The sequence below is a fragment of the Aquila chrysaetos genome, chromosome 1, assembly GCF_900496995.4.
Source record: "Aquila chrysaetos chrysaetos chromosome 1, bAquChr1.4, whole genome shotgun sequence".
Lineage (NCBI taxonomy): Eukaryota > Metazoa > Chordata > Aves > Accipitriformes > Accipitridae > Aquila > Aquila chrysaetos.
Genome location: NC_044004.1, coordinates 36,265,540 through 36,291,415, shown reverse-complemented (window position 1 = coordinate 36,291,415; position 25,876 = coordinate 36,265,540). Strand labels below are relative to the sequence as shown.

Genomic DNA, 25,876 nt, shown 5'->3' with positions numbered 1-25,876 from the left:
CAACATTCAGTTGAGGACTCATGCTTCAAACAGCTCAATCTGCTTTCTAGAACAACTTGAATCTGGATCAGAAACTGAACTTGAGTTCAAAATCCATGCTGATCAAACAGCTTATAGTGTGCTGCTGCTTTAACAAAATGGTTAATTCCAAGAAAAATTAACATTCTAGTAGGTTTCATAATGCTGGGAGAGAATGGAGTGAGACAGCTAGATCACCTTCCAAAAGTTAATTAGCTGTAGTAGATGTTCTTAAGGGAAAGATTTTCAAACACTATAAGTGTTTACGTCATGGTAAGTGCTCATTATCGGTGGTGTAGTCAAAGGCAAATGGATGTCCTGGTTTCGGCTGGGATAGAGTTGATAGTCTTCCTAGTAGCTGGTACGGTGCTATGTTTTTGAGTTCAGTATGAGAAGAATGTTGATAACACACTAATGTTTTCAGTTGTTGCTAAGTAATGTTTAGTCTAAAGTCAAGGATTTTTCAGCTTCTCATGACCAGCCAGCGAGAAAGCTGGAGGGGCACAAGAAGCTGGCACGGGACACAGCCAGGGCAGCTGACCCAAACTGGCCAAAGGGGTATTCCATACCATGGGACATCACATCTAGTGTATAAACTGGGGGGAGTGGGGGCAGGGGATCGCCGCTCGGGGACTAACTGGGCATCGATCGGCGGGTGGTGAGCAATTGCACTGCACATCATTTGTACATTCCAATCCTTTTATTATGACTGTTTTCATTTTATTAATGTTATCACTATCATTATTAGTTTCTTCTTTTCTGTTCTATTAAACCGTTCTTATCTCAACCCGCAAGTTTTACTTCTTTTCCCGATTTTCTTCCCCATCCCACTGGGTGGGGGTGGAGTGAGTGAGCGGCTGCGTGGTGCTTAGTTGCTGGCTGGGGTTAAACCACGACAATGGAGTTTATCAACTTTTCACTGCCTGGCCTGGTACACCAAATGGATGAGTTTACCCACTTTTTAAATTACTGCTGTAACATTGGGTTTAAAATACATTTGCTCCTCCATCACTTCACTCTTAATATTCCTCCCCGCTTTTCTTTGTCTGTCGCGTTCTGTTGCAGCCTGGATATTATGTTCTTTTCAGTGGGAATTTATTTTTACAAAGGTTTATATAGTCCCTAATACAGCTATAGGCTGATCAGTATAGCTACAAAATACAGCAATTAAATGAATAATAGTAACTTAAACAGGAGACATTTGTAAACAATATTCCTCTGTATATTACTTCCATCTTAATTTTTACTGGAAACCTTTTGTCTTGCTAAAAAAACCCCACGCAAAACCCCAAACCAACAACTGATTCAATTATCTCTTTTCTAGAGAGACATGGAGAACAGTAAGAGAGTGGCCAGTTACTTGAAAAAAGAAGCTAATTAGATTGTATAAGCTGTACTAAATACTTCAAGGATTTATAAAATAAAAAATCAGACTATGGATGTTTGCTTGATTAAATTAGGTCCTGATAACTGACAATATCTAAGACATCAGCTATAGATTTGAAAGGCCTACTATCCCGGAAACACATCTTTAACCTTATATGCTATTTGTCTTGATTTACATTCTGTATATACTGAAAACAGTTTCAAAATCACAATAGTAAGAGAGTAGTGGAGTTAATAAAACTTTATAGGTTTATATGTTGTGGTACAAATCATAGTCTTCATTTAGTCAATTTTCTTTTGTTGGAATAAGGAGTTGAAACTCCTTGGAAAATCCTTGTTACAAATCCAGCTTTTCAGCTTAAAATTACACATATAAGACTAAACAAGTTAGCCTTTCATGAAAGGCCCAAAGCGGTTGCTTCATATAGTAAATCTCCCAGTGAAGTGCACTGAGCCACAGCAGACAGTTGCATTTACCACCAATGTATTGTACAACACATCATCAGTATTTTTCTGCTAACAAATATGATCTGCTCTTACCTTTTGCTCTTGATGGAGAAGAAGGAGACGAGCTAGTTAAAGGCTTTCTAAGGGTGGTATATGGGCCTTGCATATCTGTACGGCCCAGGCTAGGCCTGTTTGCATTCTGATCACTGAGCACCCTCTGATGACTTACAGCAGGTTCCGACTTCCTTCTTTTTCTGTAGTCACTTGCAGTACTTGCAGAACTACAGAAATAAGCAGTATTAGCAGCAGTCTAATTCTGAGATCAGAATTCAGGAATTTAAAAAGTAAGCTCATAATTATGTTATTGGTTTATAGATTAAACAATGCCAGAACAAATAAATCAAAAACACGTAAAGGGGAGAAGCACTGGTCTCAGACATCTTACAGCGTATTTCAGAGAGAAAAGCCGAATTTCTTCACCGGATTGTTTTAAAGTTTTATACAAAATTCCTATGTCATTTTCATAGTGAAGGCTTTGAAATAAATGCATCAAGTTTTTTTACACTAGTTTTTGGTACTAGAGGTTCAGTGCAAAGATAGGAAAAAGACAGAGACTGAGAACAGATGAGGTAGCATGCTTAGGGAAACAGCGCTGGAAGTGCTGCAGGCAGTAAGGTTAAATGATAGATAGCTGCAGTTGAGACAGAAGCTCAAAGATGTTAGTGGAAGGACCCAGAATACAGTATGGTTTAATTTGAATGTGAACAATAAGTCCTTGTAAAACAGAAGTAAAATCTACACTTCAGTATCAAAATATGAACACCCTCTCCATGCATCTCTCTATTTTGTCAGTAGCTCCCAAGGTGAATGTTAAAATCTGACTCTTTGCAACATCTGCTGGTTTCAGGTCACAAAGAAAACCCTCAGCCGGTATAATCTGTGTCTTCTGAAATCATATATTGTATTTCTTACCTAGAGGGCCTGTCCAGGCCTTTGTCTGTTGAATAGTGATGATATAAGGAGGTCTGTGAAAACAAATATATCAATGTTATATGTCTGTATTTGAAAAAAGGGGTGACAATTTCTGCTTATCGTGTTTGATTATGCTTAGTTACTCTGACAAATCCTATAAAACAGCCTATGATGATTAACATCCTGGGCATTCCAGCATAGATACTGCAATGTTTCATGAGAATAGTTAGGCAGTTTTTAAAAGGCATCACTAGATTTCATTTCATATTCTACTTCAGTAACGTTTTTTTCTTTTAAAGCACTGCTAAATAATGATCCAAAGTCATTCTTCTCTATACCCTTTTCAAAAACAGATACGGAATAGCTGAAACGAACTTTTGCTATAAAAACATAAAACTCTGAAAATAATTCCTTCATGCGCAAGTGAGGTCTGCAGAGCTTCTCCCCCCCCCGCCCCCCAGTTACTCACCAATATCCCACAATCAATTATAGCCAGAAACTTTTGTAAATCCCATGATGTCTGTGGCCAGTTGCTGACCACCTTATATCCTGGTAAGAACAGTTCTTATCACGAAACATTAGTCGTTGCTTATGGAGTTATGGAAGTAGCTACCGCATGAACCCTGGAGGATGGAATGGTGTACTGCTCCATAATTTTATTATTAATACAAAGTCAACCTTAAATGACTACTAATTTTAAATCAACCATTTCATACATTTCAAGCCTGCAGTCAGAATTAAGTAATACTACAATTCTGATAACTGGGTATGAACCTAGAATGAACTGCATGGTCCCTGGGATATTTCTTCATGGGTACAAAGCAGTGTGGTTCAAAAGTTAAACTTGAAACAAGCTCCTGGCATTTCATTTCAGAGTCAACCTGATGAACTAGAATAGAAATAGAACTATCATAAAGATTTGTAAGCTGCAGGAACTAGTTTTCTCTCTACAGAAGCCTTCTAGACTTTTTTTCCGTATGGAAGAATCTTTATAGCCTTTTCTCTGTACAGAAGGACTGCAGAAGTAATAGCACCCATGGCCTGTGTAAGTGCTTTTTTTGTTAGATATTCTTTTTTCCAGTGATTTGAATTGTAAGTTCATGAATAGGACTTCATCCAGATTTGTTAACTTACGTATACTTCTAGAAGTCCCCTGTAGTCTAAGAATATTTGGGAACAGATTTCATGGGACTGTATACTTTAAATGACATCGTAGAGTAACTGTTTAAACTGCTTTTACATATGGGGCACTATAAAGACAATATGATTGTTCAGTTAGAGTTCATTTGTCAGTAGGCTTTGTTATTTAAGATCTGCATCATATACCAAGTGATCCCATCAGGACATTAACTTAAGTTTTAATTTCTGGATTATACTGAAATTTATTACACTGTGAGGCAGGGAGAACCACACAAACATGATACAACAAGGAACAAATGTTATCTAAAACTTGAGCTAAGATCATTCTGATTTTTTCAGTAATTTTTAACTGTAGTTTAATTTAAATCACATTAAAAATCAGATTAAAAAACCTTCTGGCTTTTGGTAAGAATGGCAGCTGAGATATAAACAATTAAAAGATGTTAATAATTCTTTAAGACTTTAAAGTGACTTTCCAGAGAAAATAAGTCCTCTATAACTTATTTAAGGTGATCTCTGCATAGGGTTTCAAAATGTTTATTTCTTCTAAAAAGAATGTTCTTTGCTTTGTGGACAAGTATTCAAGTACTTCTTCTGTGTTACTACTTATTACTACTATTATTCTCACCGTTAAATACTGTTATGTTCATAAGCTCCAGTTTGGATCAGAATAACATGCTGTATAAACACAAAGGTAGAATCCCTTCCTCAAGTGAGACTACAAATCTGATAAGTGATCTATAAAGAATATGCTCACTGCAAAAACCAGTAACATAAACCTGACCACTAGAAATGGCAGAACTAGGTTCCTGATACTTCTCTCAAATTGTAAAATGCTGTGGCACAACTAGCTCTAGCATGGATTTCTATTAGATTAAGCATTGTGAGTATGAGCTGTATCTTATTAGTAGTGTTTGTGCACAGCTCTTGTTCCTCCTGATTTCAACAGAAATTTTGACAGCAACAAATTTTGAAAACAACATTTGGTTGTAACATGGGCAAACAGGGTTATGGCAACTCTGATGTTTCACCAAGGGACAGCATAGGAACTGGTCTGTAATTGAAGGAATTTAGTTTCTGGCCTATTTCAAGGCTTGTTGGTCATCTTGGATAGTTCAACATGGCATGTTTTCATCCCACAAACACTCACATGCTTTTCATTTTGGGGGAAATCTCAAAGTAAGCACATGTCTAGGAAAAAGGGAAACCCAAGGTTTTGGTTATAACTACTTCTCTGTTTTCTTACAATTAATTTTGAAATGAAATAGACTACTGGACTAAATCACGAAACCATGAAGATTGTTCCACTTCATTGTTTTAGTCACTTACGTGTTTAAACTTGCTAGTCTTTGCCTCTGTTCAGAATGGAAGCAATGCAAGACTTGGGTAATACCTCTAAGAGTCACGTGCTCTAGGAGTGATGCATCTTTGCAATTTAAAGTCTCTTTTTTAATATTCTGTCACCCCATTAGAGGCAAAGCTAAGGCAGTTTCTCTGCTGCAATTCTTACCTGATGGATACTGTTCAATTGTTCCTGTCAGAGCTCAATTAGCCCCAAACCTCTGAAACGGCTTCCAAACAACAAATGTGATTCTATTGTAATGCGCTACATTGTTCTGTATGCCAAATATTTTGTTTTATAATAAAATGGGAAACCAAACAAATAGATTTGCTCTTTTTCTCATCCTTATCCTTCCACTGATGCACAGGATCATGGATTTTCAGGTTGTGGAAACTGATGCTCTACTTCTGGCTATATACAACTGTGCTTCAGTGACTTATGCTATGGACAAAAGAGGGGAGCTAGAAATAAAAGCTCCAAAAATTACTTTAGTGGTACGCTAAAAAAAAGGGCTACTTGTCATGCAGTCATTTTCAGCTCATCCAATACAACCTCCAGACACATTGGAGGAGACATGATCTCCTCTATTCATCTACATCTCATTTACAGTAGAGAATGACATACATGCAACCCACAGTGTGTGCACTACAGTAGGAAGGAGAAAGTGGCATTAAAAAAGTATCAGTGGCAATATGTCCACCTGCTAGGAATTACTATTGTGTTTATTCTTTGTAAATTAACATGTCCTCAGGCAACACTCATCTGCAATTCCCAGCCTGTGTATGAGAGATCTTCACACAATTTGGGAATTAAGCTGTTACCAAGAGGAGCAAGGTAGCGGGACGTAGACCCTGTTCTCAAGGAACAGGGAATTGTGCATCACTGATGTCAGGAGGATGGCGCTCTCAGTGGGGCAGGTCTGCTGTAGCAACGGCCTGTTGGAAGACTACCAACTGATCATGTGCCCAGCTTCTCCTGGTGTTAGGTGTTTTCATCAGTGAAGGTTTGCCTCACTCATACAGTGATGTATCTATCCCTTTCCCAGGCGGGTTTCTGTGCAGTGGTGCTCCACAGATGATTTTTTTGCATGATGGAGTACACAAGACTGTGAAATACAATCAAGTTTTATCACAGCATCTGATTTTTATTTGCTGTATTTGCTAAAAGCAACCTATTTTTCTGCAAACAAACGTGAAGTTATTTCTTACAAGTTTCATTTTCCTAGCAAAACACAGATTTCAAGGTTTGGGGTTTTTTTTTTAATCATCTATCATTGCATTGTTCTTAGGTGATAAACTATGTATGCCGCTTTAAAATAAAAACTGATTTGTGGATTCGAATGTGAAGAACAGAAACAGATAATTGTTGACCGAAGTATTTTAAGTACTGTAACCTAGCTCATAAAGTCAATGGACTTAAGCATTAGAGACAAGGATGCTGTGAAACAAAACCATACCATCTGCTCTGGGAAAGGAGTAAAGAATCAAACCTCCTTTCCAGAGGCAGATTAAATAGAAGCCTATGTTTTGGAGCCAGTTCTGTTAGGGAGGAGGTGTGCTGATGATCATCAGATATTCTCAGACAGACAATAAACCTGCTATTAGCACTTAGGAAATTATCCCTATTTTATTTCTCAGTATTTGGAATGTGTATGTCATGATGAGTGCATTATTGTTCACCTAGTCTGTCTAAACAAAATATCATGGTATTTGTTTTTAAAAATATATTCTGAAGAAGATATTTATTCCTGACTCTCTACTGTCCATATGGTTCATATTTTCAAGTTTTTCTTTACATCCTCTGAAAGCTGAAAACTACTTTATGACAACTTCCCCACCACTACCCAACTTTAGTGATTTTAACATAAATATCTGATATTATGAGGTCTGTCTGCAATAAAACCATAGAACCCAACCAGCAGAGTTGCTCACACCAACAGCTAGTGTAACCACAGTTCTCCTCGCATTTCTACACAACAGAGTGAAGCAAAGGTCTCAGGTCTGTGTGCTTCCCTACACTATCCACAAAACACACATTGAGCCGTTCTGGAAAATGCCAGAGTCTTATTTCAAAACTGGCCACAACTATCAACCTCATCTTCGTTGACCATTCACCACCACAGTCCAGTACCAGTGGAGGAAGGAAACTCGGGCTCTGTTAGAGCTGTTGCAGGAGGTGATACAAACATTGCAGATTAATTGTCATTGTGGGGTTTCTTGCACAGGTGCCAACCCCTTCCATTAGAGACTGGACCGAGACCATCTGTCACACGATACTGGCCAAAGAGCCATAAGGCAGTGATTACTTTCCACCACTTGTAACGGCTCCATGGCTGTACTGATCATGATGTAAATCCCAAGGGCGGTGTAGATCCCCATTGCCTCCTATGGAAGTCAAGGGGTAAATCAGACAACTGAAAACAAACCAGAGAGAACTTCTTTATCCACAGCATTCCCCAGGCCATAAATAGTGTGTTAGTGATCAGCCTAAGACAGCAAGAAGTGTATGTCATGCCAAAATTGACTGCTGGGTTACTATATGGCTTTTGCTTTCCGTCCTTTAAGATACTCTTATCACCTTGAATGTAACTTGCCCTTTTGCCCTTCCTTTGATGCCTTCTTTGAAGTTTTTTCTATATGAAAGATACTGTATGTTGCATATTCTACAATACTAATTTTTACCACAGGTATACGTTATCATATATAGGCTGTGTAGAGTTTGTACCTTCTACCCACAGGTAGAGCCGCACTGATATGGCGTACAGGGGAAAGCGGAACGCAAACAGTGGATATGGTTGGTTTTTTACTGCTAAGAGTGGGTACCACTGTTTGTAGCTGTCCTGTCAGCTCTTGGGCATTTATTGACCCATGATCCCTCCAAGCCACTTCCAGGTGGCCCAATAGAACAAACATATCTTCCCCACTCCCCCATCTCCAAAGCTAATTAGGCGTCTTCCAGAATATTCAACAGTGCCCTCCCTATATGGATAAAGGCTGCCTGGCAAAAAAATTAAATATTGGAGACAACCACCCCAAACTACCAAACAGAGACTTTGTTGAATACTTTGATTTGGTTCTACTAAAAACCCCAGATGTTTTCATGTATCCAGGCTTTAATGGCGACTGAAAATGAAGTTAGGAAAAGCAGACAAAAGTTGTAAACAACAAACAGGCTTGTTTGCATGATGGTTCTAATACTTTAACAAGTTATTTTGAATATTCTGCCCCCCCCCGGAAGAATATTTAATTTGCTGCAGTTCGTGAACATGACTCATCATATTCAAAGATTTAAAGTTTCAAATAAAAGATAAATGTCTTTGTAAATTAAAGAAAGAGAAAACCAGTATTACTTAATAGTCATTTTACCCAGACCTACTGAGCATGATAATATTTCAAATAATCATGCTAGGGCTTTTAAATTGTCTTCCTTGATATATAGAGTACTATCAAATATTAGTGAAGGCCTAGAAGCTTTTTGACTCAGAGAACTGGCCCCAAATTTCACAACCATGAAGTTTTTCCATATTTATAGAGCTTAAAACCAAACCAGAGTAACTTGCAAACAGTTAACAATTTAAGGCCACAATTTGTGTTTAATTTTTCGAGACACTACTGAAGATGAGAGTGAATCACAAATATGAATGAAGTAAAGCCACCATATGAAATAAAGCTGTCTTTACAGGATTCACTGACTTTTGCCCTAACACTCTAAAAGTGGGGAGGGAGGGGAGAAAGATGAAAGCCTGAATCTCTCCCACTCAGAGTAGGGCAATGACAGCCCACTACCTGATCTTGATGCATTTTATTTGGAGTAACGACAGTGACTGTCAATCCTGCAGTTAAATTTACAACAGGATTATTAATTGCTCTTTTACCTAATTAGCAACCTTAGACATAATTACTTAATTGGAGAAATGATAGCTTAGCCACAAAGGCTTTCACTTGACATACAGAATTTGCAGACAGATATTTTAATAAAAAAGTACTACTGTGCTGATGTATTAATTGTGTCTGAAAGCAATGCACTTGCCCAACTCTGAAGAAGTGGGAATTTGTCAAAGAGTTAGAGACATATGGGCTGTTGTGTAATTCTGAGTGTTAATGTCTGAGAAGTTTTGGGGATAAGGACTCACAGTTCCTAGGATAATAAGATCAACATCCAAATGCACTAGTGATCTGGAAAGATATGAAGACAAAGATACAATGATTGTGAATTAGAAATGTCTGACAGCTATCAGAAGGAAACCACTAAATTTTAACAAACTTAAGACATAAATGGTGAGCACTCCAACCCTTCTTCCCGAGACAATCATCTGAACAAGAATCATTCATTTACCTCATTGGAAACACCAGAAGAACTGTCTTGAACATAGTCCAAAAGCTTTTTAGGTGGCTGCATCATAAAAGCAGAAGTGTAGAGATGAAATGGAGTAGAATCAATGGCAGCAAGGAATGAAACGTGGAGAAGGTGACACAGTTAGAAACTAAGTGTTGACAATGTCAGATACAAAGAGTGACACATATGGGCAGAATGGAAGGAAGAATGTGTTACAATATTTTTTAAATTATAAGCATCTTAATAAAATGTTAGTAACTTTAGGTGGTAAAATTTACAACCGGAATGGTTGAATCAATTCTAGCAGTTTTTAATACTGATGAGACAGAAGAGCGTAAAGCATCACAGTTACGTTCTGCTGGGGAAATCTCAATATATTTTATCTTACAGGAGACACTATTCTCAGGTTATCATTATCAGTAAAATATTGTTGACATATTGTTCATCAGAAGAATGTATCTGGACTGCTTCTGCCCACCTAGAGAGAGGAATGACAAAACAGCTTGAATGGCTAGATAAAAGGAGATAAAAGGTAATCAGTGAAAATGTGATACATTATAGACCACTAGACAACAAATTAAATCCAGATATATTTAGCTATTTTTTTTTTTATTTTCAGGTGGTATTCAATGGGTAATTTTTTAAATGTTATGATTAAAAATGTTTTAAAAGAATGTATGTGGTTTGCTTTCTCTTCTGCTCTCCCTGAAGTAGCTGGGAGTTCTGATTTTGGCTTACGGCTAGCTACAAGAAGGGACTAAGGTACCTGGTTCCCAGAGTGCTGTCCAGGGCCCTGCGTCAAGTACTCGGGCTCCTCAGGCAGTCCGGCATGTCAGTAATTAGCGTGCTGAGGGGGGGCTCTGGAGAACTGCTAGCTAACAGGGAAAGGTAAGAATGGGAATGTTTTAAATCCTGATACCCTCAAGCTTAAATGCCATGTCTATTTGGGATTTTCTGCCTGCGGGCAGGCGCTTTTGCTTTTTTTCCTCAAGCTGCCCAGGATCCTGGGGAGCTATGAGAATACTTAACCAGACTGAGGGAATGCTTGGGTTTACTTCCCTCCTTTTTCTGAGGGGATTTGAACTCCCTGTCTGGAAAGTACTCTAACCACTGTTAGACATTCTTCTGGGATGAAGACATTTGTTATCATTTTTCCTGAAGATGTTAGAGTATACAGGAAAGAATTTGAGCTCCATGGAGCCAGGGAGGGTGTGTGCAAAAGCATGAGCAGGTGTATCTCCAACCTAGTCATTAAGGCACCATGCGGGGAGGAGGTGAAACCTAGTTCTCAGTCTCGCTTCGAGGATATTACTGTTTTATCCTTGTATAAAAAATATAAACAGCCTTTGGTGCTTCCATCCAATTAAGCCTGTGGTATTTGCAGAAGAGTTGCGAGTGCCTAGGCAACCAAAGGTGAAAAACTGAGATATCTCTGACGTTTACGTGTTTCAACCAAATGGAGCTTTCAGGTTTATAATTTTAAACGTAAATGCTTGCAGTAGGACTAAGGTAGCATCTGTTTGCCCGAGTCCTTTTTTTGGACCTGGCCATTTGTGAAAATCGGAGCAGAACTGAAGTCTGTCTGTTCAAGCAGGTGGCCAGCTTGAAAACAGAGCAAACCTGTATCTCTGTGTTCAGGTACAAAATACGTATTCTGCATATATGCATATAAGAGAGGGAAAAAAGGAAAAAAATCTCAGTATTTACTGCCATAAGCAATTTGTGTATGGCTGCGTGCATTTAAAGTTAGACACATTCCTTCAAGTAAAATATATGATTTGTAACTTAGCATCCCTAACACAAACTGACATATTTTTGTGTTCTGAAAGATTGTTCAAAAATAACCCAGCCAAATGCAAAAGATTTAGGGAGACCAGTAAACATCCCTGTTTAACATGCAATTTGTCTTGTTCTTAAATATTTACACACTACTATTTGTCTAACGTATAGTCTGTATTAAAGCTAGTAAAGCCACTACTCTGGCAAGTTAAGGGTCCACTTGAAAAATAATAGTCATATGTATGAGATGACTTTACTGACCTTTCTCAAAAAAAAAATCATATTAATTTTACTGGCATATGTTTGCTGAATTTGGTAATTTGTAAATTCCTCGTTATAAAACTATTTTCCCTGATGTTTAAATATTAATATTCTGTCCTCACTTACCGGGCGTCCAAACTCCAGTTCTGAAAAGAATTTATACCAGGGTTCGTTTTCTAAATCTATGTCATCTGGGTTTATGCGATCAGTCTGGAGCAGTTGTGAAGGAAAAGGGAAGGAAAAGGCACACACTGAGCAAAGTGCTAGAAATGCCATGTCACTTTAACAACACACACACACACAAACACAAAACAAATATGGGGAAAGGAATGGAATAAAATCAAAGAATGAAGATGATAATTAAGATAAAGACTATTCTTGTTCAAGAGCTGTCATTGACTGGTAGCTTTAATACTTTTCTTTTTGTTGCTGTTATTCCAATGACTGGAAGATGTTAAACACTTTAAAATTACTCTTTAAAAGCTAAGAGAGCTCTTTGACCACTTCCGTAAATGTCACTGTATTACTTATGTAAATTTAATGCTATTAAAGATTCCTCGTTAAGAAGATGGTTTAAATGACTGTCATCTTCAGCATAGGCAAGAAATTGCCTATCTGATCAGCTATAAAGACATAACTTTATCAGTATTACTTTTGGTCTTTCCTTGCCTTCTCACAAAGCATGTTAATTCTGGATCTTGCTGTCTTGAAGCAAGCGCTGAGCAGAGATAGGGAATATGCATCATGCAGACATTACTATATTAAAAAGCCACTTTAGCATATGAAATGGAACTGGTATATTTTAAATCCTATGGTCAAAAAACAGGGAACAAAAAATTATGCATTCCATAATACTCATTTTAGCAGTATTTTGTAATCCTTTATCTCCCACAGCCTTGTTGACATAATGAAGCATTTTTTTCTACAGTGAAATACATTGTTTTCATCTGAAAATTCTCACAGCAAAGGGATAAAGTAGCAACTGAAGATAGCATTAAGAAAATTCTTCCATGAACAGAAGAATAATTGACAGATTTATTCAAGTAGCATGAAAACACGACAGTGCAAAACAGTAGAGCTCGCAATGGGATATCTAATCAACTGTAAACTTGGCTGCATTAATTATTTTCTAAATAGCTCCAGTCCTTTGTAGGATCTGATGTAAGCTGTCATGCAGCACAGAATTACAGTGAACTGTTGGCTTAAAGATCTCTGAAACAGAGAAAGCCTCTTGTTAAAGATATTTCTGAATTTAAAAGTTGGTCCTCCACAACTGTAATTATCAGAACTTAGACACTAATTATGGTGTGACCTAGAAAGCAATCCTCAAAGATGAACACAGGGTCCTGCATAAAGAATGATACTGGTGATTAAGTATGTAACACTTTTTCATCCTGAGTCAAGCTGTCACCAATACACCAGAGCAATCACATACAGCTATTTCTGTTTTCTGCAAGAGATAACACCGTGCTCTTGACCATTTCAGGTAATTAAACATCTTACAGCACTTTTCTTGCTGCCTTTGATGTTACTGGAACCGACTGCCAACTTTGCTCTATTGAAAGGTCAACAACCCTTTTGAACTACCTTGGCGCTCACATATCTATGAGCTGTTCATGCAATATCTGGGCACCAACTGTTGTTTTACAGATTTATCTTCACAATGTCCCTTTCAAGTAAGGGAGGTATCATTCCTGTGAACAGAGTGGGAAGTGAATGCCAGGGATGAACAACTTGCTATGCTCCATAGCAGGGTTAGGAAGTGAAGCTGCTCTGAAGCGTTGCCCTTACACTTCCACCATCCACAGCCATAATTCAGCACTACTAATGACAACTGTTTCAACTCAACTATACGTACCCATGTCTTTAGTAGAAAAGCACCACTGAAATTAGTTTCATGAACTAAGATTTGTGACCTTAATAGAGACTGTAATTGATTTAAGAAAAAACACGTGATTCTGTTCTACAGAGAGATGAAGGCATGAAGGCAAAAAATGACAGATTCACAATGCAGAAGATAACTTCATTATATATCAACTTGATTCCTGTTACAGAGAATGCTTGGCATATTCAGAGTTTTTTCCTTACGTTAAAAAAGATCCACAATTTAGATCTGGATAATCTGAGAAGACATTACTAAACAATTGCTTTTTTCATCATTTCTCCAAACTCAGTTACAGTGTGTTGAAATACTTACAGCATGTTTTCATCTTTATATTATACCAATGAATTTTCACAGAAATCTTAATATCCACGATTGGTTTTATCAACATTAAATAAATAAGTAAATAACCCCCTCGAAATGCATATGGGTGTTGAAATTGCGGAGCTGTTGGCAATACAAATCCAGGCCTACTGACATTACTTGCTTAGGTAGCAAGCATCAGCCTCGTGAGCCTCAAGGTCCCCTGGACAGCAGCAGCCCCACACCTACATATTGATGGACCGGTGTCCTTTCTTGCAGGGAGCCAGAACACACCATCAGACCAGCTGGGCTTCTACGCAGCTAGCCAAGGAGATAAAAACGCGAATGGGAGTTGGCTCCCCTTTTATCTTCAAATACTCTTGCAATTAGCTGAAAGCTTAAAAATCCCCACATTTCTGCTTTTAAAGAAAAAGCTAGGAATAGTGTATTTTCTGTAGTTTCTAAGTTTTTGAGTTCTCCTCATGTAGTAGTGTGCAAATAAAATGAGAGCGTAAGGAAGTGTGTAAAGCTAACTCCATGCATACAAGTCCTACGTTGATTTACAGCTTGAACCGCAGAGGGCAGCAAACAAAAAGAAACTGAGCACTGAAGTCTGCAAGTTCACTGCTGCCTGGCAGTTCTAGAGAGGACTCTGCATTCCCTGTGCTACCAAGATCAATACACAGGCAATCGATTTCGCTTGCCTTTTGGATTCAATTTTGCTGATGCACCTTTTTCTATTATCTCCTCTTCTAAGAGTCTTCAAATGAATGAACAAATCATTTTGATTTAAAAAACTGAACTCTGCTTGGTCTCACAAAGTAATAGAAGCTAAAAGCAATAAAGTAAATTAAATTCCCTTTTTATGACTTGTCAGTCAAACCAAGTCACGTTCCTATACTGTATGCTTCATGTAGTCATTTAGTGACATTTTCATTACTTGTTGAAAATATACTACTAAACACCAGTAAGTAACTTCTTGCCATTTGCATCAGATGGTCAACATAGCACTGCATCAGCATACTCAAGTATAGAACACTGTCATTTAAAAAAATTACATCTATAGTGTTGCATGCAGCTTTGCCTGTGCTTGATTTGATATACACAACTAGACATTCACAGGTAATAATCAAAAGTGTGCATTTAAACTGGTGAGTTAAATGGTTCTTACAACAATCTGGATGGTCAAATTAATATTTTGGATTTGCAAGTTCAGATACGATACTGAGGCCTCTTTGGAACAATGGACTGAGATGTCTGTTGTAAATTTGGCTTTGGCATTTCATTAGCTCTAGAGTTTGCTTTTGCTTTTCCTTTTTTCGGACTACTTTTAAATAGCTGTTGTAGCTCCAAGTCCACTACCAGATTGACTTAGTCTCTCCATATCTTTATGAGAAGACATTTTTTTAATGTCATATCAAAACATACCTGTATGTAGAATTTCTGATTTCTTTTTAAAACACGCTGAGAAAATTTTTTTGGTTGACAAAGTGTTACTCAAGTAACTCAACTAGCACCAAGCAGAATATTCTGATAACCAGCTTGAGATCTCAAAGGTGACCAAACTTGCATATTCTAAAGAAAATTTCAAATTTTCCACCAGAGTAAAAAAAACCCCAAACAAATCAACAGATGTACATCATGGTGCAAGCCCAGTCTGTTTCTGGTATTTGACAAAACAGTAATGTTTTTTAACTTATACTCATCATGAAATCCTGTTGCATATAATCTCAGTAGAAAATTTGTATACTGAACATACATTAAAAAAATCTAGAACTAAAATTTAACCTGACAGTTTTATCTGACTAGCACATGTGTACTTTCATGTTTAGACTAAAACACCTAATGAAAATAAAGGCATCTATTGCTTGTCCCAATTTTACAAAGTCTTTCCTTACAGCAACACTAAGATTTTTCCTTACTTGCTTTACTGCAGAAATAGAGAAATGTACACATATGAAGGAATCACTTCACATATACAAGGTTGACGCTAGTAAAGAATAAAAATTTAACTTCATATTCATACAAGTAAGATTAAATTATTACACTGCAATTTACTTATTCACTGAAAGTAAACATCCATTTTAGGAAATAAATCCATGGTTCAGATGATATTAGAGAAAAAGAAGAGTGTTTTATTGAATTGCAGTCATTGGAGATGGAAACATACATCAAGACAACTTATGTATCACCTTATCAGTGCTATGTTATTAGAATAAATGGTAATGTTTTATGGGGTTATTGAAACAGGAAGAAAGGAGCTGCCACATCATTGCTTGGAAGACTATTCAACAGCTTAATGTCACTTACTTTTAGTTGTAGTCTCAAAGGACCAATCCTAAGCCTCTCCTTTTTGTTGATGTTTTATACTCTTACAAATTGCAGAAGAAAACACATTAATTTCCTGTTTCATGACATAAGGCTGCTACATGATACTGCAGCTTGAAATTACACTCATCTTTTTATATCCATAACAAAGATAATCATCCATCCCTAACCAATCTATCCATTTAATGTTTATTACTAGGTCATTTTTTTTAAGGTTTATTATTTCTCACATTCTTTTGACCTACTGAATAGGATCTTCTGAATAATATTTCCCACTAAATGTTAGTTTTACATTGAATCTCATTTTATAATATTCTTCCCATGTTTCTAATCTCCACATTAATCACAACTGGTTCCAATGTAGTACCTATGTCAATAAAGGAAATGCTTATCTTTCAAACCTCATCTGCCCTGTTTATTATCATATAAGGAAGCTGTAAGTATTTCTTCTTTTTTTTTTTTTCCCCAGATCATTTTGCCAACAAAACTGCAATCCTGTAGACATGGAAATGGAAATTTAATTTAATTTCAGCAAAAAATTTTAAGATTTGGAGTGTTGGAGAAACTCTCTTTGACTTTTTTGGTTTTGGCAAAACTAATAAAGTAAGAATTTCTAGTTCAGATGCTATAAATGTCCATCTTTCACAATATTAATGAACTATATTTATTTTTATATTCCATATTTTGATTTAATATTTTCTTTCAGTATCATCAGAACAATTTTTCAGACATTAAAAATCAAATCTTTTGAGATTATCAAGATGAAAGACTTAACTCATGCAATACTGACACAGCTGAGAATTTGGAGGTTTCATCTGAATTTGGAACTAATGCATCGTTTTCAGATGTCAGCTTTTCCTACGCGCCCACAAAAATCTTTTGACCTACTCTGCTGATCTCCCTTTAAGAAGTTGTGAGTTTTGCTTTCAATATCTCATTCAACAAACACAAGGAAAGCAAATGCTTTAGTGAAACCAAATCTTTTTCTTTTTGTAATACGGTCCAAAGGAAGTATCTAAATACATAAAGCTAAACATCATCTTTATCAACAGCAGAAATTCCAGACTGGTAAAACTTCAACTATTTTTATATCAGTTAATAATGTTACACTAGTGTCAGCCCAACTTTTATCTCTTGTATTCTACATTAATCCCTGTTTTCTGATCTTTTACAGCTCCGAATCGTACATAAACATAAAATCTCTCCATTCTGTCCACAAATATTATTTCCCCAGCTTTTAAAATTCATTCTACAAAGAGATGTTTCCTTGTATTTACATCAGCTAAGTCTAAACTCCTAGTCTAAGCTTCAGATGATAAAGTGTAATCTTGTCCTTGACTGATGCTGCTCAGTAAGTACAACGTGACTAAGGCTTTTCTCCGTGAAAATATATTAAGGACCAAACAAAGCTCAAAAACCAACCTCTTGATTGAGAGCATAAAAAATAAAATGCATAAGGAAGTTAAAAAAAAAAAGGATTCAGGAACAGTCAGCAAAGCTCACTTTTTTTGTCATTTCATTAGTTTGCTAAAATTGAAAAATTGTATCTCTGATCATTTTCATTAGCACTGCAATTCTTATATGAATTATTTTTTTCATATTACATTAGGAGAAAATGTAATTTATTAGAAAAGCAAGGCCATTCTTGAAACATCAGTGTAATTTTCTTATTTTTAACTTGAATCTGCCGTTATTCTTTGGCATTGGAAAGGCTGGTAAATGACCTCACTGTGTATAATGCACCCATGGCGATCAAAAAAGTGCTCAGAACAAATGCCATCACCTTTTAAATAAAGTTATTTGTTAAGTTCATCTTCACAATAAATACTAAATCCCATTTAATTATATTGATTAATTAGCCATTCCTATAGAAATGCCAATTTCCTCTTTGAAAAATGCATCAGTTCTGCAAGAACTTAATTTGGCAGAAACACAGCTTAATATTTTCTAGCTAATGAAAATTATAGTCCTGTGAAGACCACAAAAACGCAAGGGAAAGGTGCTTAGTACAGGTGTTTCACACTGTTGACATACTACATATTTTGGAATTCAATTATTTCCTTAATTTATTTTAAATGAGTAAAATAAATTCTGTGTACAAGCATGTAATGCAGTAACACAGAAGTAAATAATAATCCAGTATTGATTATATAAACCCCTTCTTTAAAACTGACTCCCTCAACCATTTCAACCTCAAAGTAAAAGACCAAGAAAAGAAAATACTGCCATTGATACATAACAGTTTTCCTAAAACAAGGAAGTATTGAGATAGCACAAAGGTAAATTAGAAAGGCTGGGTGAATGTGTCTTTCAACAAAGGAAAACTTCCATTAATGGTCATTTCGCATGCATTAAGCATAGCTTTATCAGACATGCTTGTGAAAAATTCCACAATTGCAATCATTATTCAGAAAGCAGGAATAAAGACTTCTAATTACACATTAATGTATACTCACTAATCAGAGAGTAATTGAGGCTGGAAAGGACCTCCAGAGCTCATCTACTCCAACCTCCTGCTAAAAGCAGGTCTAATCAGATCAGGTTGCTCAGGGCTGTGTCGAGGTGAGTCTTGAACACCTCCAGAAATGGAGATTCCACAGCCTTTCTGGGCAACCTTGACCAGTATTTGACCAAAATCTCCTTAGTTGTACAATTAGGCACATCCTGAAAATGCAAATAGTTTATTTTTATGCGTTAATTAATCAGATATCATATGTGCTGTTAATACTACTGAAAATGAGTGCTGGAGATGCATGCCAATTAGAAAAAAGCAGTTTCCATTAATTCACAGTTCTGTTCATCATCCATTAGGTTTGCACAGTGGTGGTTTGATTTCTTGGAAATACCAGAAGATCTAAGTTTAGCAAATAAGCCAAACCCACATTTTCAATACAATCGTCAGGAAAGAGCAAAGACAAATTGCTGCAAAATCATATTTGAAAAAGGACCTTCGATATTCATCTAAGTAGTTATATCAGTAGTAAATAATAAAAACATGACCTCTCACCAAACCTCTTACTGTATTACCCATTTCACTCATGTGTCTTACCGGTCTTTCATGTTCAAGGATTGATGACTTTCCTGGCTCATATTCAAAAATACTTCTTGGTTCAGAACGGAACTTGCGGGTATCGACCTTTCTGTCAGGGGGATCCCAGTCATTTCTAAATAACAAATACAAGCAATTGAGTTAATTTACTGTCATTGCCATCTGCTTTAGAGCTCCATGCTAGAGAAACACACAAAACCAAATGAATTTCAGCACGGTTTCTCTTTCCAGATTTCAGTTGTGAAATGTCTGGCCTAGCATCCCAATGTTTTAACCACTATATCATCTTAACCTGTTTACAGCAGGTATATTCAGTACAGCAGGAAAAATACTAGGGATGTCCAGCCTATGTGATAACTTACACTTTTGTTATAACTGGTAGACCAGTTTAAAAACACCCCTGACATACTATGTCAAAATACCACAACGTGCCTTCTCAAATTGCAAATTTTCTATACTTGTTTTATACACTATACTAATATAGGCAAGTGGTAGATATTTTTGGTATCGTACAGTAAGATAGCAAGTCCATATTGAAAAAGTTACAAAATTTTCTGAGACAAAAAATGAGGAATTATTTTAAAAGACAGTGTGAGAATCTAATAGATGCTTTTTATCCTGATCTGTAGTAGAACTGCTCCTGAATACCCTTGTAAACAGTATACTGTTTCCTTGGAAATTTGAATAGGTAAACAAGAGCAATAATTTGGCAGTTGACTTTGGGAGGGAAACGTATCCATTTTCTCTATAAATTTGCTTTAAATTTAAAAGTGCTATGCAAAGTATAAGAAGTAACGCCTACTATATTTTTTCTGTAATTTACCATGTTATATTAATAGCTACCTACACATTTTTGGGGGATAGTTAGCTAGTTACTATCACAGTGAGAGTTACCTTTTTGTGGCAGTTTTTGTAGTTACTACTCACATTGCATTTGGAAAACTGTAGCTCACACATCTTTTTATTTAGCTCTGTGTAAAATGACCCACTAGTAACTCAAAGAATGGGGGAAAGGAAAGGGGAAATCCTATCAGCTGTTGTCTACATTTACAATAAGAAAGAGCATACACTGATTAAATTCTATCAGTTCTATCAGGCTTTCTGATGTGACTTGGTTTGATGTGACCTGACATAAGGCACATCATGTGCCTTAAAAAAAAAAAATCTATGGGGTAGCTTTTGTTTACAGTATGTTTGTGAGTGCACAGACACATCTATTTATAAAATGCCCTACATTTCAAGGGAAGTAGTTCTACATGGCTCTATTGTTTACTTTCACCGAGGCAAAAATCAGTTTCAGAGCAGAAAAGGTTGTATTTTTTGAGAATGAACAGGAAAATGGAAGTGTTCTGATCAAGTTGCATTATCCTGCGAGTCACTGAAGAAAAAAGGATGCTACTGAAATTCTGACTCACACTCGGTTCACTTAATTTACAACATGTAGCCTGTAATCCCTTATGGACTGACTACGTTAATGCAAACCATATCTTGCCTCCCAGTTATAAAACTGTGATACATGTGGACCTAAGCCTCTTATGTGAGATTTTAAATACTCAGGCTTTATAGGCAATTAAAAAAAGACTCTCCCAATGGCAGGAGAAGACTGACAAGCTATAGTTGTCAGCAGCAGGCAAAGCATAACTAACGTGTTTGGCAACCCCTGGCCTGGAGAACATAGATTTCCACTGCCTGTCTTATCATGCAGGAGATTAAAAGGAGAGGCTACATCAAAATTCAGTGCTGAAGCAATTATTTTCAAGCTTGACAAAAGGAACGGTAACAGGCCTCAGTTTCTGTGACCAAGGCACTTGGCCGAGCACAGGATGATGACTCACATAACTTCAGAGATCAAAGCTAAGCAGATCCACATTTTGGTGCCTTGATAACAAAATCCACACTTCCGTATGACTTGCTAACAAAATTCAAACCTCATGGCCTTTGGGAGGTAGCCCAACTCTAACCCCTAGCATTTCCTCTTGACAACCTGCCTTCAGCAACAGGAGTAGCCAAAATCAGTAACCATTGAGCAATCTCATTTTCCTCTGCAATATGTGTATCTGCTGGATTACCTTTTGGATTGGCACTATCTACAAATTTTTTAAAAAGCCACAGTCATATTCTTAAACAGTTAGTATGCTCTTTTCTCATAATCTTTTATGCAAACTGCAAATTATTTGAAACTGCTTAATATAATTCAATTCCTACATACAAAAACGTTTACAATGTCCAAGCTGACAAAATAGGCAAATTCTGTTTTGTTGCTTGAGTGTAACCAAGAGAGGTGGTCTTGTAGCCACAAATGGAACAAAAAATGACCCTTTTCATGTATAAAATATATACATACATAGATACACATACATATATAGAAGTGTAATAACATAGTATTATATTAACATGTAGCATTCATGAATGTAAACACTAAAGAAAAAGCTTTTTGCTTGCTGAAGAGTCTACAGAGTTTGTGCACAGGGCACTCTGCATGTTTTTATCAGAAGGATAAGCATTTCTTTCCTGAGTTATTAAGTATTAACATCTTCCAGACTGGACTCTAACCACTGGGACCTGGTTTTGCGCAGCAAGTTTGAAGCTGGAAAACTGTGAGAAAACCGAAATGCTCCTTTAATCTATAAACACCTTCTTGGTCTACCAAAATGGAGATGGAGATTTTAAAAAATGGGGATGTAAAGCACTTCTGAGTTCTGGGGAAACATGGCTTGACTGCCATGCTCTTACAGTTTTGCTCTTCCTTGAATTTCAATTTACAACATCATTCAGATCCTTTCTCTTTGCTACTGGATACCATAAATGGCGTTTCCAACTCAGAGACTAACTATTCGGGACAGCTGCTAGAGTGCAGACTGTTCTGAAACACAACAAGCAGGACAAATGCTCGTGATGGTATCACTTGTAAGAATAAGCACTTCTTTAGCACATTGAAAAAATGGCAGCACCACGCATGATACCCATGCTACTGATGAAGATTACCCCTCATCATGTGACTGTCCCTTGAATAAGGCCCTTGAAGTCTATAGCTGCTATTTTTTCCTTTGTGATACCCTGTAATTGGATCACTGTACATACCAAGAACACTTCTTGAAACTATGCTAACTTACTTTTCTGGTGTAGACCTTTCCCTCAGACGATGTGGTGGTACTGGAGGTGGCACATGTGGAGGTGGTAAAGGGGATGAGACCTTAAAGGCATCGGAGCTACTGTCAGAAGCACTTTTAGACAATGGTCTGTACGTCTGCGTCTTTGCAGCTGGGTGTGCTTGAGCAGAGAAGGATGGACTGTAGCTACCTAATATAAAACAAACCCAGAAACAGTCACAGCATGAGAATGAGTTTTAATAAAACACAACACAGAATGTTACAAAACCCCATAGTTACTCAATAAAGCTGCAAGGTTACAAAAATATGTAAATGCCTTTTAAAATGTACGTTGCTGTATACTATGTAGCTCATTAGAATACTTTTTATATATTTTACATAAAAGTACAAACACACAGATAAAGCGCAATACAGTTAAAATAAATTAATGATTAATTTGGGGGGGGGGGGAAGTTAATGGCTGTATGTATCCATCGGAGTTGTTAATGACAGCCTGTTATTAATCCCCAGGCTCATCCTGCCTCTCAGTTGTTCTACCTTTAGAAGGAAGAGAAGAGGCAGGAAATGCACTTTCCCCCCCCTTGTTTTAGTAATTAGTCTAGGACAACTAGGCAATAGCGTATCTTGAAGAGGATCACAGGAGTCCAAACAGATCTTGAACAACTGACCCACAACAAATGCTCTCAACAGTACACAAAAAGAAGTATGAGAGCATGTCGAATGCGACAAACACTGAAATGGCAAAATTTTGAATGGTATTTTCACAGAAGGCACTATGTTGGGGTTTTTTTTTGCACATATAGTCTTTCACACTTTCACTTTTGTTCTTTTAAATAATGTTACCACATGGTTATAATCTTCTGAAAGACACAACAATTATATTTCTATTAGAGGAATATGTCTTTCTTGGAGCTAAATAACGACAACACCAGTGCTTATAGCAAAAACGAACAAGATCATAAACCAGAGTCATCTTTATTAGGCACTCTTACTGCATATTTTAAAATGGTGTTTTCAGTACAACCTTTTTGTCTTCCCATCTATGTAATTAGCATTTGTAGTTTCACACAGTAATTCCCGTTTCATTTTGCTAAGGAAAGGCTGTGCTACTCACAATCGCTAGTGAAAATAAATGCAACGTAATCAGAAACTACAGTATTACAATGTATCCCATCTGCAGTAAGAGGCCCACAGCTGCAATTCATTTCTGTGGTAACAATGAAACCAAAATTAAACTTTGTTTCATTTGGGAAAAAAGGGCATGAAAAAACACCAACTGAGATCAAACAAGACAATAAAAAGTGTTTATATAAGCATTATAAAACCAAGCATGAATAGTTAACTACCCCTGTTACTTGCTGATATTAACAAAAGACTCATTTTGAAGGGAATAATTCCTACCAGTACTGTATGCATATGCAGTATTATACATGTCTGTGTCGTCATCTACAAAAAGAAATATACATGTTATGTTAGTGCAATATATGCCAGTTTATCACAGCAACGCAGCTTTGTTTTTGCAAATAGAGACAGAAGATTGGTAGGCAATCAAGCGCTGGCTGTATTTCTTTTCCTCATCTCATAGGTGTTTTCTGAAGACTCTCTCTTCCCATTATACTTACCATAGGCTATTTTTATCATCTTGTTGGTAAAATGGTATGTTCTTGTCATGTCACCCATATTGTGTACTTGCTAGTTAGCACTGAATTGCAAATTATCGCTTTTTGTCTGTTCTTTCTCCAAGCTCAATTTCTTCCCTTTGTCAGCAATTCTCTACCAGAGACTATTATGTTGTTCCTATCACAAAAAGCAACCTCAAATATCTACTACGTGACTAGTGTTCAAAATAGATCCTGTAAGCCAAAATTTTCCTGCTTACATTTTTTATTCTCCCACTAATTCTGTATGACCATACTGAATGCAAGCCCTACCTCAGGTGAATAATCTCCTTCCTTCCAGAGCTGTAATGAGCATAATTGCCATTTATACGGTTTCTTGACATCCTTGGTGACAATCATGATAAAGGACATGAACTCTAAAGCTAGTAATGTCACCAAAGCTCAATTTCAACAAAACCAAATAAGACATTCTATGAGAAAAATGCAATTCAGACAGAAAACGTATCCTCAAAACAGCCTGCTTACCAGCCCATGCTGTTCTAACACATGAGCTCTCCAAAAGAAAGCTGCTATGTTGGAGATTTACAGCAGCCAATTTCTCATCCCTCAAACTAGAGACAAGGATCACTTCACTGAGCTCCCCAGTGACATGGAATCATACTGGTTGCATACCTATTCTAATCACTTTAATTTTTATTTTGTTTTAGTAATAAAATAAATGCATTAGAAATTTTCAGCCTTAGCAGAGGAAAATAGCTCACTCTGCAGTGAAATCTATCATCCAATTTGCCCATTTGATTTGATTAATTATCTGACACTTGGTGAACACTTGTATTTTCACATAGCAGACAATCAAAATACAGAAAAGCACATTTTTTAATACCACTGAGAACCACCCAGCCAAGACAAAAGTATACTTACCAGGCTTATGAACCATATGGATTTGCTTGAACATTGTCTTGTACCAATCCTTCGGCCTGTCAACTGTCTAAATAAAATATAGTTTTAGCAATTAACAAAAAAAACCAACACCAAACCTGTGTGCACAGATGTGATCAGACATTTAATGTTATTCTGGACACAAAATCTGTGTCTGTTGTCCCCTATTTAATATAATCATTTTCATACCATCTATTTCAAATGGTGGATTTATGCTTTTCATCTAGGAATTCCTGTAACGCATTCTGGAAAACACTGAAGACTGAGTCAGCTCTGGACTCTGATCTTGGAGGGTACAATGGTTAGGAGAACGTAGGAACTAGTGCCAGATCAAGAGTTTATCTTCTTAGTGCCCTATATTTGATGACAATGAATGCTAGATACTTTACAGGAAAATACAAACACCTTAATAATTACAAGCATGTAAGAAGAGATTCTTTTGAACTCCTGGCAACTTAAAGTCTCTTCAAAATGTAATTGTTAAGTAATGCAGAAAAACTTGGGAATACTACCAAGAAAAGAATTAAGACAACACTATATTTAAGAGTTAATGTTTGGATTGTAAACAAACAGTATTTCCTTTTATCAGTTTTAAATTCCCTTTCCAGGCAACTTAATTTTAACTTATTTTTCTATTTTGAGAAAAGTGAATAAAATATACCTTTCGATAACCACTCATTAAATTATACTTATCCTTACTTTTGTAAACTAAGCAATCCCAAAGTTCCCAAACTCTCCTCATATCAACACTTGCTCGTGCTTCTAATTATTCTTTTCTCTTACCCTTCTGCATTTTCTCTTCTGCTGCAATTTTCTTTGAGATAGGATGATAGTATTTCAGAAAAGGAGATAACACAAAAGCAAACATGTTTTCAGTATTATTATTCTTGTTCCACAGTAAAATTTTACTTGTTCCACAGTAGTCAGAAAAGCGAAAGTTTTAATGCAGACGTACAAAATTATCTT

General features: G+C 36.6%; 1 protein-coding gene across 21 annotated transcripts in view; it reads right to left on the bottom strand.

Moving 5' to 3' along the window:
* SORBS2 (sorbin and SH3 domain containing 2) overlaps window positions 1–25,876 on the bottom strand; it is an 87,571-nt gene that overhangs the window by 29,682 nt on the left and 32,013 nt on the right. For 12 of the 21 annotated variants that reach the window (XM_030000318.1, XM_030000404.1, XM_030000492.1 and 9 more), the window contains 8 exons: window positions 24,893–24,959; window positions 23,754–23,798; window positions 22,356–22,542; window positions 19,243–19,357; window positions 11,807–11,890; window positions 9,641–9,697; window positions 2,824–2,876; window positions 1,945–2,132 (listed from right to left, as the gene is read on the bottom strand). In XM_030000318.1, coding sequence (XP_029856178.1) covers window positions 1,945–2,132; window positions 2,824–2,876; window positions 9,641–9,697; window positions 11,807–11,890; window positions 19,243–19,357; window positions 22,356–22,542; window positions 23,754–23,798; window positions 24,893–24,959 — 796 coding nt within the window. The remainder of the gene's footprint in view (window positions 1–1,944; window positions 2,133–2,823; window positions 2,877–9,640; window positions 9,698–11,806; window positions 11,891–19,242; window positions 19,358–22,355; window positions 22,543–23,753; window positions 23,799–24,892; window positions 24,960–25,876) is intronic. The other 9 variants (XM_030000748.1, XM_030000912.1, XM_030001007.1 and 6 more) reach the window with 2 other exon arrangements.